Genomic DNA, 15,632 nt, shown 5'->3' on the forward strand with positions numbered 1-15,632 from the left:
AAGAGCTGCTTTGTTTTCTATAAAACCAGGTATACATCATTTAAAAAAAAAAAAATGTATTTAACTTTTAATCAGTAAACATTGTGGAAAATTATAATAAACTCAGAAATTGTTTTATTGTATGAACAATGTGAAAATATAGAATATTAAATTATTAGGATATAGTAGCAATTCAGAAACCCTGGTAGCGTACTGGTTAAGTGGTACGGCTGCCAACCAAAGGGTCAGCAGTTCGAATCCGCCAGGCGCTCCTTGGAAACTCTGTGGGGCAGTTCTACTCTGTCCAAGAGGGTCGCTATGAGTCAGAATTGACTCGACGGCACTGGGTTTGGTTTTTGGTTTGGTAGTAGCAATTTAAGCTTTGTGCCAGATATTATGCTAAATGTTTATATAGGTTGTCTCTCTATCCTTCTGGAATAAATATTTTCTCATATCATAAATGAAAACTGAGATTTAGAGCAGTTAAGGTACTCAAAGTCACAGCCTAGTAGGTGACAAAGCCTAGTTTGAAGTCTCAAATCTGATTCTAAAGCTTAGATTAACCACTAATTAGTGAGCCTAAAAGAAAAGCAGTAGGTTCTATTTCTTTACTACTGATTTTTTACTAGGTTTTAAACATGTGTTATTTTAGGGAGAATTCCCATATATGGTTGCTTGTTTTCTTTTAGCCTAGTGATGTGGAAATGTGAAAAGACGAAAAGGGTGAATGTAGTTAGGAAAGCATGAGGGTGACGGTGGTATATTCTCATGAGTGAGGCTCATGAGTCCTGTGTAGACCAATGGGTATTTTTTTCATAACCTGTGATATTAACTTCTTGCTCTTGCTGGGAATGACCGTTAAACTTAACTCCTACATTCTGGGTTGTTATATACCAGGCTTTCTTCGAGAGTCACCCAGCTCCTTCAGCTGAACGTACCATCCAGCAGTGTTGTGAAAATATCCTGCTGAATGCTGCTTGGCTAAAGCGAGATGCTGAGAGCATCCACCAGTACCTCCTTCAGCGAAAGGCCTCACCACCCACAGTGTGAACCCTGAGCGTGCAGCCACTGCATTTCTGCTGCTCCGCTGCAGGGATGAGGTGGAGCTACCGAACAGCTGATTCATATGCCAAGAATTTGGAGTCTTCTTTCAAACCAGTGGGGGTTGGACAATGAATGTAGTTAACTGGTTCCTGCTCACACTCCAGAATTAAATTCTATTGAAAAAAGGAAAATCAGCAATTCAGCAAAAAAGTAAAATAAAATAAAAATGTAAATATGATAGTAATAAATAGAGCATAATGAAACTGTGAAACTTCCTGAAGCCTTGTCAGTGGTTAAAAGTATTTAACACTTTCCTGTAAATGACAGATGTTCTGTTTTTATAACCTACCAAAAGGAAACTAGAGGCTTCTGGGTCAAGAGGGTTTTTGTGAAATGGGGTCTGCAAGCAGCCTACAAGCCAAGGATAGTCCCCATTGCTGGGAACGGTTAAATATGAAAGGCTAATAGCTGGTATGACATAGTTGGAGTCTGTGCATAAATCCAAGTGTTTTTTTTTTTTTTTTTGGCATGGGGACTGATCAGGAAGATATATTTTCCTGCATAACTCAATCTGAACCAAGGATTGTAGTTTTCCTCCTTGCCTTCCCTTCTGTGTGATCCCTTGGCCAAAAAAAAAAAAAAGGTTAAAAAAAAATCCTGTTCTGGGTTTTTTCCTCCCCTCAGTTCCACCCCCAGGCCCCATACTCCACCCCCAGGTGTCCTTCTTAGAGAGAAAGAAATAATAAGGAAACATCCTTCATAGCCACATTAAATAAGAGAAACTGATTTACATTTTCCTTTCTTTTTTAAGATGACATCTAAGAACCCTGAAACACATGTAGGTGAGACAATAGAAATAAGGCTTTCAGACAGGTCTTTCTGAAGGAGTTATTCTACTGAAAGTGGTCTTAGTTGTCTGATAGGCCAACTATTCAACTTCTTCATAGCAGTATCGGCACTGGCTTCTCCTGGTTTGTGTTGTACATGTGAGAAGTCAGTGGTAACTGCTGTAGGGCCTACACATTAGTGTAACTGGTTAAAAAACAAGACTATCAGCCTGTGTGTGCCACTCTTTGCTTCAACAGTGTATCCTACTAACAAGCCTCACCTGTCCAATCCCAGTGAGTTTTAATTCTAAATCTCATTCCCTTCCTCTTTCCATTTCTTTTATTTTCCTTTTTTTTAAATTTTTTTTTTTTGTTGTTATTAACAGGAATTCGTATTTGGTGTGGCTTTACTGTATTTCAGAAGGTCATCAGATTGTGAGATTGCTTCCTTGAAACATTTTTGTGCTATCGTTTTAAAAAAATAATAATTAAAAAACAGTTGGCGTTAATAAAAATGTCAATGTGAAACTGATGTCCTAATTTCTTCTATTCTCTTTGAAAAGAAACTAAAAACTTGCTTATCATTCAGTAGGATTCAGTCTTTACTACCATAAGATTTTTTGAGTCTAGGAAAATTCAGCTCCTGAATTCCTAATGAATAGAATCTAAACAGAAAAATCCAAAGATTCCTTCTAAATTAGTTTTGGATTCTCAAACTCTGACAGCCTGAGAGTCAGCATTCAGGAGTTGAGTTGAGACCCAACAGGTACCATTCTCTGAGGAGCTTCCATGCCAGGCTCCATGCTCAGTGCTGCCCAGCAAGCTGTCTGAGCCTGTGCTTAAGGCATTAACAAAGCAAGGGCACCCACAAGACAGGAAAGTCCACCTTTAACTGAAGAACTCACACAACCTTGCAATCACAAATTCTGGAAAGAAGTTATTTTAGTTTCTGCATACATGTAAGTTTTGTGTAAGCTCAGTAGTTTGAATTATAGTGGGGCAGGGGTTGTGCTGGACATCTTTCATTGCCACTTCTGTGCCGGGCCCCAGGGGATGTTGACCTGCATGGACTGTAGTAACCAGTTCCCTTGCCCTCTAACTTCAGGTTATGTTTATCCAATTTAGTAGCACTCAGAAGATGAGAAGGCATGAGAAAAGATGGTCAGTGTTTTTACTGCCCTGGCTCCTATCAAACAGTTCTCCCTGGCTTCTAGTACCTTCCCTTAACCCCTTCAAGTCTAAGGATGGTAAAGACTACTTTTACTGGCTCTGGATTATTCTCTTATTCCTTGTTGTGATTTCCGTAAATGCTGTGCACATCTTTGTAAATAGTCCCTTTATTAAACTTTCCTCAAGTTATCCCATTTGAGTGTGTTACCTGTTTTCTGCTGATACCTTGACTGACTTGGACGCCATAATCCTGATGCTTTGGGCCCCTAAAAGTCTTAATCCAGCCTTTTTTGTGCCAGATGTTTTAATAAATTATTGTTTGTCTTCCAAATTGTTCCCTATTGTAGGTAATATACCCATTTTTACAGATGACAAAGTAGACTCAGAACAATTAGGTAAATTAAAGATATCTAATGATTTCTTTTTGTTTGTTTTTTTAAAGATTTTCTTTTTTTCTGATTTTTTTTGGTTAAAAATTTTAGTGGAAAATAAGATGGGGAAGAAAGATAATGTGTTAATGCATCCCACAAGGAGTTTTATATCTTTTTTGATTCGTGGGGGACAGTAAAGCCTTTTGGAACAGTGGGTGTTGGTGGGTGAAGTCTTAACCTGTGATTTCTAAAGATTGGTTTCCAGGAGCAAGGAACCCCTTGGAATTATTTTTTTAAAGAATGTCCCTATAGTGTGCAGTTTCAGGGGGGACAAGCTTTGTAGCTTTAAATAGATTCTTAGAATTTTATAATCCAAAAAGCTTCTAGAATGTTACCAGAAAGACCATGGAGCCACATACGTACAATTTTTTTTTTTATATATATGTCAGAAAGTTAAAAAAAAAAAAAAAAAAAACTTTTAGTAATATGCTTATGGTACTGAAGCTACACTTGCAAGATCGTTATTTACTGAAAATAAATTACCTGATGAGAATAGAATTTCTTCTTCTGGATACTAGTTTTAGGATTTTAGAGTTGGTTTATTTAAAACACTATCTTTATGTATTATGATAATACAAAATACCCAACCAAGAAGGACCGTACCTTCTTTTACCAACTGGTACAGGCAAAAAGTGGTCAAGGTGTTTGGTTTCAAACAAACCAAATTTGGTTTCAAATGCAAGAGGTAGGGACAAGAGACCCTAATGTTTAGCAAAATGTTGGACCAAAAACCGCTTTCCCTAGAAACCAAATCAGAGAGTTGGGTGTTCCACGAGTAAGATGGAGAGTTGATTTGGTTGTTGCTCTCATTTGTGAAGATTGCTCATGCAATTCCATTGCTGTTATCCGGCAGCTGTAGCTTTTGCTATTGAATGTGTCATGTCCAACATTAGGGTAGAATTAGTAGCAGAGAAGGAACATAGCTTACTGTCATAACCTGCTTTCTCAGGCAGGTTGCAAGCAGTTGACAGCAGGCATGCTATACACCAAGTAAGATGATAAGAAGAAAAAAATAATTAAATCTTGGGTTTGCCGAACTTGACAGTATGGCTCTCTGAGACCTCGCCATAACCAACCTTAACCTTTATGTCAGTTTGACAAATTGTGCAGGCATATTACAAGCGGCGAAGTGGTTAAGAGCTCAGGCTGCTAGCCAAAAGGTCAGCAGTTTGAATCCACCAGCCACTCTTTGGAAACTCTATGGGGCAGCTCTATTCTGTCCTATAGGGTCACTATGAGTCAGAATCAACTCAACACAACTAAAACAACATTACAAGTCTACCGACTATAATTCATTAGAGGGCTGATTATCTACCTTATGTACACTAATTCTTCATAATACTCTCTTAATGCTTATTAGTTTGCACTTCTACTAAAGAAGGGGAAGAAGAAATTAAAATCGGTATACTGAATGGCTTTAATGAGTAAATGGAGGAAATCTCAAGACAATAACACAAAATATAAAATAATGGAAGGGGGGTGGAGAGAAACAGTTTCTAAGAAAAAGAACAAAACACTTAAAATATTTGAGATGAATGGGATGAACGAGATGTTTTTCAAACAGGTGAGTTCCCTTTTAAGTCAATGGAGCACTTGAAAGGAGAACGGAAAGGGGTGTGGTAGGATGGAGTTAGTACTGTAGCCTTACAAGTGTAAATAACTACTTCTCATTTCATTCCTGTAATTACGGTGGGATGACAGAGGATCTCTCTTGGATAGGTAACAAAACTCGATACAGGTAGTCCCTGATTTAACCGCCTGGTTTTTTAGCTTACCTAACGGCGAATAACTGGAGAAACAGGAAGCGCTGATGTTGAAGCTGTAAGTTTGTATGTAATGTTTCCAACCACCAAGGACAAATAAAGATCAGATTTATAAAGATACTGATAATAAAAGGCAATAACGAAAACAAAACAGAAAAAAAACTTATTTGACTTAACCTCTGAACAGAACCCCTGCCATAAGTCAGGAACTACCTGCAAAAGCTGGGACTGTGTAAGGCAGAAACCTGTCAGAAGGAAAACTCAAATATTTTCCACTAAACAGCGATAGAAAAGTGGTAAGACTGCACCCTGTCAAAGGCACAAAACTTGCGAAACCTGGGAAAACAAGGCAGTCCTGTCGAGTTACGGCTCTCATGGGTTTCGCTGTACAGAACATGACTTCATTACTCTTGGCTACCAAATCTGGGCTTCTCCTGGCCTCTGCTGATATTCTCGTTCCTTATTCCCAGCAAATGGAAGGTTTCAGACCTGAGTGTCCAACTAGCCTTATGGTGCTATTAAAATTTAGCTCCTCAGCTGCACCAGCCACATTTCAAATCCCCAACACCCCCATTTTTAGCTAGTGGCTATTGTGTGGGACAGCACAGATAGAGATCATGTCCATTACTGAAAAAAGTGCCATTGGACCACCTGATTGTATACCTAGTGTATGTAGGTGTCTTTTTTTGTGTATGGTAGAAAATAGTTACGTAATATATTTTTCAGTACCAACCTCATTGTAATAATTTGTTACTCACCTAAGAACATTGTATCACTAACCCCTATCCATTTTTATCTCTGTTCCGACAAATGTAATACATACTAATTTTCCAAATTTTGAAGGAAAAAAAAGTGACCATCCTTTCTTATAAACCTACCTCCCAAACACAATCAATGATTTACAGGTAAGTTTGGGGCATATAAGACCTGTTGGGTTTTTATACTGTGGTTGATGCATTTTGAGCGTTCTTAGGCATGGGGATAGGCTGTTTCCCCCTTGTTCCCCTGTGTAACCAGTGTCAGACATTTTCAGCCTTTGCCTTAAGAAGCTAATTGTACCAGGCTCAGTCAGACCTACGACCCCTAATGTCATATTCTAAGTCATGAAGCTAATTGCCAAAGATTACTTGTGAACAAAGTAAAAGTTGGCAGATGAGTACCTTGAGAAGCGTTTCTTCCTTGTTAGATTGATTGCCTCATGAACGTTTTCCAGCCTAGATTTCCGATGTTAAATGCCAGTTTTCTGGCGTGAACACGTTTGCAGAGCGTGGCTTTAGGCTCCTGGCTCAATTAGTTAAAGTGGCTCATGTAATGAGTTGAATCAACGTTCTTTCCTTACTGGAGATGTGAACCAAACTGTATTTGGAAAGAATAGTTACTTGCAATCCTGTGCATTGCTTCCTGGGTGTTTAGCTACACATTTTGGTTAATAGCACCATTAGCTGGATTTGAGAAGTTATATGGTGATGGGTTTCACAAAGACTTTGATGAGGAAAGATGTAGCTAGCTTGGAAAACAAAAACAGAAAGGGCCCTTCTCACAGACTCCCAACCTGCGGGAACTTCAGCTTGCTACAATTGTTGAAACAAGGCCACGAGTTTCTCTCACTGGGTCCCACCTTACCTGCTGAATGCCTGCCACGCCGGCATGAGCAACTGTGTTACTTCCACTCCTATGCTTGCGCCATTAATTTGGAGACTATACCTCACTGCTTCCAACAAATGAAACAAATGTGCCATGGATCCATAAATGACTCAAGTGTGCACCAAACCAAGGAAGGATCTGAGATAGAATAGTCTGGGTAGCTTTAAATGACTCTTGTCATTTGCAATCCTCCTTTGCCCATCCGGAATAGGATGCTGAGCAAAGGGTATCATTGGTATGTGGGTATCACAGAAACAACAGAAGAGGTGAGAAAGGCACCAGTCTTTCCCAGTTGTTATCAAATGATACAATTGATGCTGTTCTCTAACCTCACAACTAGTTACACAGTGTAGTAAGTGTGCATATTGGACACTGATCAAAGAGCCTTGGTTACTGAAATATCAGAAGAACCTTGCCAGGAAAGTGCACAGCATTGGACATGAGGACAAGAATCAAGGCAAGATTCTCATGCATCAGTTCCAGGCTATGGGATCCAGACAACAGTGGCTACAAACGCTTTCAGGGCAAAAGAACATTGTAATAGGCGCTGAGGCTACAGTAACGAATACGACAGAGTTGGTCTCTTCCCTCCTGGAGCTTACAATCTAGCAGGAACAAGAGATAGTGAATGAGTAATCTTAAGTGTGATGAGTTTGGAATGGAAAGTGCAGAGTGCCTGAAAAACCCCGTTGCCGTTAAGTTGCTTTCAACTCATAGCGACCTCACAGTGCCACAAGAGGATATTACCAGAGTGTCCAATCTAACGTGAATATTCAGGAAAGGTTTCCTTGAAGAAATGATGTTAAATTGAGACCTGAAAGATGAGTAGTTGCTAACCAGGCAAAAGAGGAGAAGGAAGTGTTCTAGGCATTGGAAATAGCACGAGCAACAGGCCTGTAGCTAGAAAGAACCTCACCTATTTAAGGAACCAAAAGAAATCTATGATAGCTATAGGGGAGAGCTCTGGGGAAAGTGCTGTACGAGAAATGGAGACGTAGGCAAGAGCTAGACTAGAGAGGGACTTAGGCCATGTTGCAAATGTTAACACACTTGGCTGCTAACCAAAAAGTTGGAGGTTTGAGAGAGGTGCCTCAGAAGAAAGGCCTGGCAACCTACTCCCAAAAAAGCAGCCATTGAGAACCCTGTGGAGCACAGTTCTACTCTGACACACATGCAGTCACCATGAGTTGGAATCAACTGCAACAGATTTTTTTAAGGTTTCAGAACTTTGGCTAAAGGACAATGGGAAACCATCAGCTTCCTCATCTGTAAAGTGAAGATAATACATAATAATTATTTCATAGGGTTACCAGGGAACAAAATGAGAAGAATACAAGTGAAAGTTCTTTTTAAATTATAAAGCTTTATTGGAATACTACTAATATTATAATTGCTTCTGTGTGCTGTTGAGTCAGTTCCAACTCGGAGTGACCCCATGAGTAGAACTGCCCTATAGGGTTTCCAAGGAGCAGCTGGTGGCTTTGAACTGCTGATCTTTTGACTAGCAGCCAGGCCCTTAACCACTGCACCACCAGGGCTAATAATAAGCTTTGCTGCCTTTTTAAGTAATAAACCCAAGAGTTCAAATCTCCTCCTAAGTGGAGACATGAAATATTCTATAAAACCCTGGCCCACTCCAAGAAACTGATGGAAAGGCCAGAAGTTTATTTCAGCTGAAGCTTCCGGTGTGAGGTTCATGAAGTCCAGGGATGAGCTCAGCTGTTTGTAGCAGGATCACACCATTTATGGCAATGTGTATTTCTTTCTCAACTCCACACTGACTCCCCAACACCGCTTCCAGAAAAGATCAGTGTTCTGTCTCCTTCTCAAACCCACCAGAGCAGAACACTAAAACATTCTCTCCTCTTGATTTCTTCCAGCCATAGCTTAGGGTCAGCATTGCCTAGCTTAGCTTTTGTAGAAGTTGCCATCAATTCCACAAAAAAAGTTACACTCGAGTTGCTCATGGCAAAAGAATTATCCCATTTAGTATCTGCGTTACATTTTAGGAAAAATCTAACACCTTTCCAAATTGGTGACATCTTATTCTTAGAATGGTTCTGTGAAGTAGGTACAAACTAGTAAAGTCTCACAGAATAAATGAGAAATGCAGGGTTTACCCAAGAGTGTATGCAGATTTAGCCAAGTAACTCACCAAGTAACTCAGTTCCAGGACTACTTCCTCTCCAACCTGACCAGCACTGACAGGCCACCATGGAGACCTTAATAGTTCATCTTAGACCGTTTCTCCGCTTCCTGGGAGACCTAGTTGCACCAGATCTAGTCTACATGCAGGAGGAATAGAGAGAATAAAAAACACCATCATCAGCAGCGTCAGCCCAAAGTTGGAAATCAGACATACCTCCACTCTCCAACTTTTTTTTTTTTAACCAATTTTGACATCAGCCATCCTCCCCATGGTACTCTCTGCTTCTCTGTCAGGTTTGATAATTCGTTTTGAAGACCACTCAGAACCCAGAGGCCATAATCACGATTATAGGGCTCATTAGGGAAGTAACAGTTTACAATTTGGGATCAGGATCAACTTGGAGGTAACAGGATACAACTCAGGATATAATTCTTCAATCAGGACAGCAACTCAGGATACAGTTCTTCAACCAAGACAGCTCTCAGCTTCTTAGTGGTGCCAGCAGGCAGGCTGAGATGCTCAGCTTGGCCTCTACCTGCTGGGCCCCACTCTGGCCTAACCTCTGTCCTGCTCGAGCAAGTGATACAGTTCTTTAGCTTCAGCTACAAGTGCCCTGTGATGGTTAAGGTTGTGTATCAACTTGGCTGGGCCATAAATCTCAGTGGTTTGGCAGCTACGTGATGACATAATCACTTCCATGATGGAATTTTATATAATGTAATCATCTCCAAAATGAGATCTACTATGAGCTGCCAATCAATCAGTTGAAAGAGAGTTTCCTTGGAGGTGTGGCCTGCATCCAATATATATGGACTTTCTGGCAAAGCTTGCTAGCTTTTGCTTGCTCTGGATCCTGCATCTGGCTCTTCGTCATCTAACCTCCGGTTCATGAGACTTGAGCCAGCAGCCTGCTGTTTTACCTTGTGATCTTGGATTCATCAGCCTCTGCAGCCCATGTGCCAATCTTGTGTTCATCAGCTCCTGCAGCTACATGAGTCGGGAGAAACCTCCAACCTGACGCCTGAAGCCTGACCCACAGACTTGAGACTTTCCAGCCTCTACAACTGCATGAGCCATCCTTGATATAAACATATATGTATGTGTGTACATATGTATATGGAAACCCTGGTGGCATAGTGGTTGAGAGCTATGGCTGTTAACCAAAAGTTCAGCAGTTTGAATCCACCAGGCACTCCTTGGAAACCCTATGGGTCAGTTTTATCTTGTAGGGTCACATGAGTCAGAATCGACTTTACAGCAACAGGTTTGTTTTTTTTGTTTGTTTGTTCTATGCATGTATACACACACACACATACATACATATATATATATATATATATATGGAAACCCTGATGCGGTAGTGGGTAAGTGTTATGGCTGGTGACTGAAAGGTTGGCAGTTTGAATCCACAGGCACTTCTTGAAACCTGTATGGGGCAGTTCTACTCTGTCCTATAGGGCTGCTATAGGTCAGAATCAACTCGATGTCAATGGGCTTTTTTCTATAATGAACTGAAGAAAAAATTCAAGCCTCGAGTTGCAGCAGAGAAGGATTCTATGAGGAAAATATTGAATGATGCAGGAAGAATCAAAAGAAGATGGAAGGAGTACACAGAGTCTTTATACCAAAAAGGATTGGTTGATGTTCAAACATTTCAGGAGATAGCATATGATCAGAAACAAATGGTACTGAAGGAAGAAGTCCAAGCTGCACCGAAGGCATTGGCAAAAAACAAGGCTGCAGGAATTGACAGAATGCCAACTGAGATGTTTCAACAAACAGATGCAGCACTGGAAGCGCTCACTCGTCTATGCCAAGAAATCTAGGAGACAGCTACTGACTGGAAGACATCCATATTTATGCCCATTCTCAAGACAGGTGATCCAACCTCATGAGGAAATTATTGAATAATATCATAATATCACATTAATAACAAAAAAAAATTGCTAAAGATCATTCAAAATTGGCTGTAGCAGTGTATCGACAGGGAAGTGCCAACAATTCAGGCCAGATTCAGAAGAGGATGTGGAACCAGGGATATCATTGCTGATGTCAGATGGACAAACCTGGCTGAAAGCAGAGAATGCCAGAAGGATGTTTACCTGTGTTTTATTGACTGTGCAAAGGCCTTCGACTGTGTGGATCATAACAAATTCTGGATAACATTGTGAAGAATGCGAATTCCAGAACACTTAATTGTGTGCTCATGAGGAACCTTTACATAGATCAAGAGGCAGTTGTTCAGACAGAACAAGGAGATACTGCATGGTTTAAAGTCAGGAAAGGTGTGCATCAGGGTTGTATCCTTTTGCCACACCTATTCAATCTGTATGCTGAGGAAATAACCCGAGAAGCTGGACTATATGAAGAAGAACGGGGCATCAGGATTGGAGGAAGACTCATTAACAACCTGCGTTATGCAGATGACATAACCTTGCTTGCCAAAAGCGAAGAGAACTTGAAGCAATTACTGATGAAGATCAAAGACCACAGTCTTCAGTATGGATTACGCCTAAACGTAAAGAAAACAAAACTCCTCACAACTGGACAGTAAGCCACATCATGATAAACGGAGAAAAGATTGAAGTTGTCAGGGATCTCATTTCACTTGGATCCACAATCAACACTCATGGAAGCAGCAGTCAAGAAATCAAAAGATGCATTGCACTGGGTAAAGCTGCTGCAAAGGACCTCTTTAAAGTGTTGAAAAGCAAAGATGTCGCCTTGAAGACTAAGGTGCACCTGACCCAAGCCATGGTATTTTCAGTTGCATCTTATGCATGTGAAAGCTGAACAATGAATAAAGAAGACAAAGAAAAATTCATGCCTTTGAATTGTGGTGTTGGCGAAAAGTATTGACTATACCATGGACTGCCAAAAGAATGAACAAATCTGTCTTGGAAGAAGTACAACCAGAAAGCTCCTTGGAAGCAAGAATGGTGAGACTGTCTTACATACTTTGGACACGTTGTCAGAAGGGATCAGTCCCTGGAGAAGGACATTATGTTTGGCAGAGTACAGGGTCAGCGGAAAAAAGGAAGACCCTCAACGAGACGGATTGACACAGTGGCTGCAACAATGGGCTCAAGCATAACAACGATTGTGAGCATGGCACAGGACTGGACATGTGTGTGTGTGTGTGTGTGTGTGTATGCTTCATTGGTTTTGCTTCTCTAGAGAACCCAACCTAAGATATGCCTGGAGGCACCCCACTCCACTAGCAAGTCTCCTGCCTGATAGTGCTCAGCTATCTCTTGTTCTGTGGGTTGGGAACCTCACCAAAGCCATCTTCCACCGGTTCCCTGATTCTTGCCATCTTGCACCACTGTCACTTGTGCATCTCTGTGCCATCTCAAGCCATCTCTCCTGGGCCTAGGAGGCTCTCCACACAGGGGCCCCAAGTACAAAGGACATGCTCCATTCCAGGTTCTTCTCCTCAAAGGTAGTGAGGTTCCCCCCGCCCCGAACCTCTGTGGGATTAGCTCTTTTATAAGTCTACTCCTCTCACCAAGACCACAAATTGACCAATCCCCTTGGTAGGCCACAGTCACCTTATTTGCATAGTAAACTGTCTAATCCCCATAAGGTATGTAAAACACACCAGTCATAGGGCAGGCTGTGGCCCAACAAATCGTTTTTTGCAGAACTACAAACCCAGGGCCAGAAAGGGCATATATAAAGACAAACTCATTGCACTACATCCTGCAAAACATTAAATATTACCCAAGTACAGAAGGGCCAAGCTTTTGCAGATGTTTGCGTTGGATTTAACCCCCATCACCACATTCTCCCTCCTAGCCCCAGGGTAGAGCAAGCCACACACTGTTCTTTCCCTTTAATGAAAATGTCATTGACTACCATAAGAACGCCACCTTACTACACACCAGAGATTGCAAATGTGCATTTTTTTTACCCGCACAATGCTTTTTAAAACTTTTTGAAGTATTTCACATAAAAATCTAGATTTCCAGTGTTTCTTGAAAAATTGGAAGCTCTTTTATAAATGTTGGGAGCTGAATAGTACCTTAAGACCAGTGTATATACCACAGTTCCCATCCTAGATCCTTCAGTAAGGTTCCATGACAGGTCCAGAACATTTGAATTTGTGGTCCCTCCCCAAACCAAGTCTCATGGATACAGTATTCCTCCTTTGTGTCCCTGAACATGTATAGGGCTTACCCTATTTGAATGTAACTTTGGAAATGTTTTAGAGACCTTTATGTAGATGATAAAACAAGGTTCGCCTACTCTAATCCATCTCTGATGGATCTTAATTATTTACAGCTACTTCCCAATGGTAAAAGTAAAGAATTCTGTTAGGACCTTTCCATTGTCTCCTCTTTTCCATCTCAGCTTCTCAGCTCCTTTGTTTGTTTAGTCATTCATTCATTCAGTTATTCAGAACTTTGTTTTTTAAGGCCTTATGCTGGAGTCCTTTGGTGGTCCAAATGGTCAATGTGCTGTATAGGCTGCTAACCAAAATTTGGAGGTCCATGTCCACCCACAGGTGCATTGACATAAAGGTCTGGTGACCTACTTCTGAAAAATCAACCTTTGAGAACCCTGTGGAGCATAGTTCCACTCTGATATGCATGGGGTTGCCATGAATTGATGTAGACTCAATGGCAGCTGATTTTTATGAGGGTGCTGGGATACCGTGCACCCAATCGTGTTTAGAAAGAGATTATGGGGGGGGGTGTTAAAAAATGCATCAGTGGGTGTCAGGAGACCTAGGGTTTTTTGTTTGTTTTTTTTGCTGTTGACTCCTACTCATGGTGACCCAATGTGTGTCAGAGAAGAAATGTGCTCCGTAGGGTTTTTTGTTCTTTTTATATGATTGTTGAAAATATACATATCAAAACATATACCAAGTCAACAATTCCACATGTACAATTCAGTGACATTGAGTACATTATTCAAGTTGTGAAACCATTCTCATCCTCTGTTTCTGAATTGTTCCTCCCCCATTAACATAAAGTCATCGGGAACTTAAACAACACCATAAACCAATGGAATCTAATGGACATATATAGAACACTCCACTTATCATCTGAACAATACACACTAGTCTCCTGTGTACATGGCTCATTCTCCAGAATAGACCACATGTTAGGCCACAAAACAATTCTCAACAAATCTTAAAAGATTGAAATTATACCAAGGACTCCTGTCTTGACACAAAGGGATAATATTAGAAATTAGTAGCAGACTGAGGTCTTAAAAGCTTGTGAGCATCCATCTAAGGTACTCCACTGGTCCCACCCCATCTGGAGCAAGGAAGAATGAGGAAAATCAAAGACACAAGGGGAAGATTAGTCCAAAGGACTAATGGTCCACAACCACAGTTTCCACCAGACTGAGTCCAGCACAGCTAGAAGGTGGCTACCACCACCGACTGCTCTGACAGCGATCACGATAGAGGGTCCCGGACAGAGCTGGAGAAAAACGGAGAACAAAATTCTAACTCACAAAAAAAGACCAGACTTGCTGGTCTGACAGAGACTGGAGAAGCCCCGAGAGTATGGTTCCTGCACACCTTTTTAACTCAGTGCCGAAGTCACTCCTGAGGTTCACCCTTCAGCCAAAGATTAGACAGGCCCATAAAACAAAACAAGACTACATGGGCACACCAGCCCCAGGGCAAGGACAAGAAGGCCGGAGGGGACAGTAACGCTGGCAACGGAACCCCAGTTTGAGAAGGGGAGAGTGTCGACAAGTCACGGGGTTGGCAACCAATGTCACAGAACAAGGTGTGTATTGTTTAACGAGAAGCTAATTTGCTCTGTAAACCTTCACCTGAAACACAATAAAATAAACAAATCAAATGGGCATAATTCCTGGCAGGTTTTGGGGAGGATTCCAGCGATCCCTGTCCTGATGCCTAACTTGGCCAGCAAGTGCTCAATAAATGTTACGATTACTATTATTAAAAAAAAAAAAAAAAAATAGGAGAAGGACCTAGGTTATGATAGACGGTCTAACGCTGACTTCGAACCAACGTTACGTGACATTGGAGAAGTCACTTCACCCTCTGGAACTCAGGTACTTTTCTGTAAAATGGGAGGGTAGAAAGATAATAAAAAACACCAGCCTTAGTGCAAGGCAGACGGGTGTGACTGTGCTGTGTAAGGGATTGAATATTATGCAAATGCTGGGTGCAGCCATCAAACTAGGGTTTCTGTGGTGACACAGTAAATCTTAGATAAATGAAGAAGGTTAAAAAAAAAAAAAAAAAAAAGGCCGGGTCTGTGTTAGGGGCCAGAACCAGACAGACGAAAGAACAAGAGCTTACCCTCAAATTACTCACATTCTAGAGTGAAAAATAAACATAGAACCAGAAAAAAAAAATTGCAATATAACATGTTAAGGGTTCATCTAACATATGCTGGATTCAGATATACACAACTAAACTTTCCTATAATGGGCTGAAATTTGGATATGTTGTTGGCAAAATTAAAAGTTCTCAAATTAGTTGTCTGGACTTTAGACAGTTGATCTTTTCCAGATGCTTAGTCGAAAATATTAAATGCTTTAATGTACAAGTTCTTTGCTTAGCCCATTTTCTTCCTGATATTTTAATACAACATTTAATTTAATTTGTTGATTTAGTTAATGTATTGACTCA

At 40.8% G+C, this 15,632-nt stretch overlaps 1 protein-coding gene across 3 annotated transcripts in view; it reads left to right on the plus strand.

Annotated features, from left to right (window-relative positions):
- The window catches only part of NPEPPS (aminopeptidase puromycin sensitive), a 107,681-nt gene extending 92,430 nt beyond the window's left edge, over positions 1-15,251 (plus strand). For all 3 annotated transcript variants that reach the window (XM_064271158.1, XM_064271156.1, XM_064271157.1), the window contains one exon: positions 877-15,251. In XM_064271158.1, the coding sequence (XP_064127228.1) occupies positions 877-1,029 (153 nt within the window). In that variant the 3' untranslated portion in view covers positions 1,030-15,251. The remainder of the gene's footprint in view (positions 1-876) is intronic.
- The last annotated feature ends 381 nt before the right edge of the window (positions 15,252-15,632 follow it).

This window comes from Loxodonta africana, chromosome 18 (genome assembly GCF_030014295.1).
Source record: "Loxodonta africana isolate mLoxAfr1 chromosome 18, mLoxAfr1.hap2, whole genome shotgun sequence".
NCBI lineage: Eukaryota > Metazoa > Chordata > Mammalia > Proboscidea > Elephantidae > Loxodonta > Loxodonta africana.